Source organism: Pipistrellus hanaki (genome assembly GCF_964339955.1).
Source record: "Pipistrellus hanaki genome assembly, chromosome: 9".
NCBI classification, from domain to species: domain Eukaryota; kingdom Metazoa; phylum Chordata; class Mammalia; order Chiroptera; family Vespertilionidae; genus Pipistrellus; species Pipistrellus hanaki.
The window spans coordinates 30,206,824-30,210,447 of NC_140511.1; the positions used below are offsets into that span (position 1 = coordinate 30,206,824).

At 41.7% G+C, this 3,624-nt stretch overlaps 1 protein-coding gene across 1 annotated transcript; it reads right to left on the minus strand.

The window, feature by feature from the left end:
- Nucleotides 1–1,125, minus strand: LOC311627929 (speckle-type POZ protein-like; the record flags this gene model as incomplete). Its single annotated transcript, XM_084894663.1, has 1 exon — nucleotides 1–1,125. The coding sequence occupies one exon, from the start codon at nucleotides 1,123–1,125 to the stop codon at nucleotides 1–3; it is 1,125 nt and encodes a 374-aa protein (XP_084750789.1).
- Nucleotides 1,126–3,624: the final 2,499 nt, after the last annotated feature.

Below are 3,624 nucleotides of genomic sequence, written 5' to 3' on the forward strand. Positions count from 1 at the left end.
TCAGGACTGCTTCAGGCGCTTGCGTGGGGGGCCCAGACAGCGGCCCTGTGCTGAAACCAGAGAGCGGTACAGCTCAGTCACCAAGCTGGGATTGGATGCTATCTTCTCTTGCCACCCCTCCGTCTTCATAACATCCTCAGCATGAGAGTTGATGAAATCCACTGCCTGAGTTTTCAATTGATCTGCGCTGTGGAGGTCAGCCAAGGTGAGCATTTCTGCAGCATTCTCCACAGACAGCTGACTGCTGAGGGCTTCCTCACACATGACCTTCAAACGCTCCAGGGCATACTTCTCAGCAGCTGCCAGCAAACCATCAGCCATCTTGTCCAGATTGGGAGCCTTCCCCGTGTAGATGAAGCACATCATTTCCTTAAACACTCCAGGCTCCATGTCAATGATTTCCACCCGATTCGTTATGCTCTCCTGCATTGCATGTCCAAACATGGCCCTAAACACTGGGGAACGAGCTGCTAAGATAGCTTTGTGAGCCTGGAATTCCTGGCCAGCCACACAAAAGCAACAGTCTGTGAACCAGGAATTCTCCCAAAGTCCTCCTATCTCATGGGCTAGTTGGCATTCGGGAACTTTCACCATCTTCCTAGGATTCTGGCTAGAAATGGTGACAGAATCTTGCAACATGCTTACCTCACAGAAGAGGGTCAGCTTGTCATCAGGGACAAACCTATAGTCTTCATTCAAGAGAACATCTCTAAGAATGAATTTCTTGTATCCCCAGTCTTTGCCTTGTATAAATCTCTTTGCGTTGGGGCTCTTGAAATTCCTGGTCTCTTGTCCCTTTTCATTCAGAATGGACATTTTGAATTTTGCCCAAAGTTCACTCTTTGGACAGCTGATCAGTATCAGGTAAAGTGACAGGTAATCTTTGCTTTCTTCATTTTTCCCTTTTGGGTATACTCTCAAACACCATTTCAGTTGATCATTGGCTTCTGATGAAAAGGTTGAACTTTGAATGAATTCACCCATTTCCTGGGGGCAAATGCTAAAGTTACTGATTGTCCACACGTGGGAGAACTTCACTACCTGGATCTGTGTGTGGCTCCTGCTGTCAGCTACAGGGCCACTGGACATTTCTGCCAGAGATGGACGACTTGGAACTCTTGACATTGCAAGTTTGAAGGGTTGTTTTCAAACACCTACTGGCAATATGGTACTAAAATTTAAAAAAAGGAAATAATTTATTATAGCAAATATCAATATATTACAAGGGCTCCAATTCCCAATACTTGAAATATAGATGTCATTACAAATAACTAATACATATACTTCTCTAGTTAGAGAAGATCCCAGAGAGTTAAGTTGAAAATATTTGTAATAAGGCAGTTTTTGAGATATTTACTAAAAAAATAAAAAAGGAATTTATTCTAAATTCCATATTCACCAGAATCTACTCTGAGTCCTCCCAACTCTGTAAGTTCTGTCGATAGCAGGGTCCGTAGGAATTCTCTTCAGTCACCTGGCAGCTCCGACTTCAGTCAGTCTACCTGGAAGAAGTGAAGTGGGCTCTGTACAGATGGGGCCTTTATATCCCTACCTCAGGCCACACCCACTTGCTGAGATTGGCTGAAATTCACAAAAGGAAGTGACCACTTTGAATGGATTATGCATGTTGTGGTCTGATAATTTGATTAAAGTTACAACACAGCAAACAATGCCTGGGGGCTGACAGCCTATCAGAATGTAAATGTGTTTTGCTGTAAGATACATGAAACTTTTCAATATCCAACACAGTACGAACTAGAGTCACTGTCTTACAGTTGGTGTAGAGCAGTGTTTCCCAAAGTGTGGTAAGTGTACCCCCAGTGGTAAAGGAAGAGTTTGGTGCAGGTACAAGTGGCACCAGAGTTTGGTGGGGATATGCACTACACTGTGCTTAGCTGTGCCTAATTCTATATTCTCATGTGTACGAAGGTACACAGTGTTAGGAAAATTATAGAATTTTATGTCAAAAATTTGTGGAACACTGCTAGAGAATTTTTATTAACAGATGTGCCATGGTTCCTGCTTTTTGTTGAAACCCATCACAAGTGAACAAGATACTGATGCCACCTCCACATGAATTACTTCCCACATTATCAAATGTTTGGGAATTTAAGTCCTGTTTTTAAAAATTTATGAAAGTAATTAACATTGCTGGAAGTTTAAAAAGTGAAAATCTAAGCAACTCAACTTTTATAAATTATGGAAAAAGAAATGTAAAAGTCACCAGAGACCACATATCCTACAACAAGATGAAACTGCTACCCTCTCACTCAGCATATGGGATTGTAAACCAACAAAAGGAAAGTCATTAATCCATAAGATCCCAAAATTAATTACTTCTCAGAAAATTTTCTCACACATTCCTCAACATGTTGCTACTCACCCAAGTAAGCATATAGCAGAAGTTTCATATTCCCACAAAGGTCAATAAATTCTGTGGACAGTGAGCCCTCCTGTGGTATTGTCCCTTAAAAAACCTAGTCCAATATTCACTGGCACTATTAATTCCTAGATTTGTGATTCTGTGTCACAACATTTTAACATTCTATAATCCAGGCCCTGAAATCTCATTCTGATTTCAAATAATGAATATAGCAACTAGTCTGGGTGTTGTGGTTGAATGATTGAGTCTCCACCCATGAACTGGATGCACTCGGTTGGAATTCTGGACAGGGTACTTGCCAGAATTTCCAGCTAGATTCCCTTAAGGGGCACGTAGGAGGCAGCCAATCAATCATGATCTGTCCACATTGATGTTACCCTCTCTCTTTGTCTTCCCTTCCTATCTCTGAATTCAATAAAAAATATATTTATCAAAATAAATAAATAGCCGAAACCGGTTTGGCTCAGTGGTAGAGCGTCTGTCTGTGGACTGAAAGGTCCCGGGTTCGATTCCTGTCAAGGGAATGTACAATGGTTGCGGGCACAACCATGGTAGGGGGTGTGCAAGAGGCAGCTGGTCGATGTTTCTCTCTCATTGATGTTTCTAGCTCTCTATCCCTCTCTCCTCCTCTCTGTAAAAAAATCAATAAAATATATTAAAAGTAAATAAATAAATAAATAAAGTAACCAAGTCTTTTTAACCAAGTTTTGCTAGGTACCATAATATCTTCTCAATTCCCCTCCACCACTCCAAATCTTCAAGGTAATGCAAAACCGCTAAAATCTTCAGATTATAGGCTAGTGTAAAAGATAAATGCAGGCACAGAGAAATAAAAAATTCATATGAGATCAAATAAGGAAGAGGGATCTGGTGTACAACTGAAGGAGAAAACAAAGAGCAGATGACTTCACCTGAGAATCCTTCACCCTCATCTTCCCCCCAAAAATCCCAGGAAAACAATGACTAAAGAGGATTTAGGAGGCTGGAATCTCTGCTTTGGCTAACTTGAGCCAGGCAATAAGCAGGAAAAAGCTATTCTCTGCCATGGGAAAGTTCTAACACAATGGACTTACCCTTCTGATGTTGCTCAGACACTCTTCATTGGCCCCAGAATGAAGAGGCCATAGGTCCATTCCCTGCCAGGACACATGCCTGGGTTGTGGGCTCCAATCATAGTTGGCAGTGTGCAAAAGGCAGAAAACCAATAATTCCCTCTCATATTTTCATCTCCCCCTCCAGTC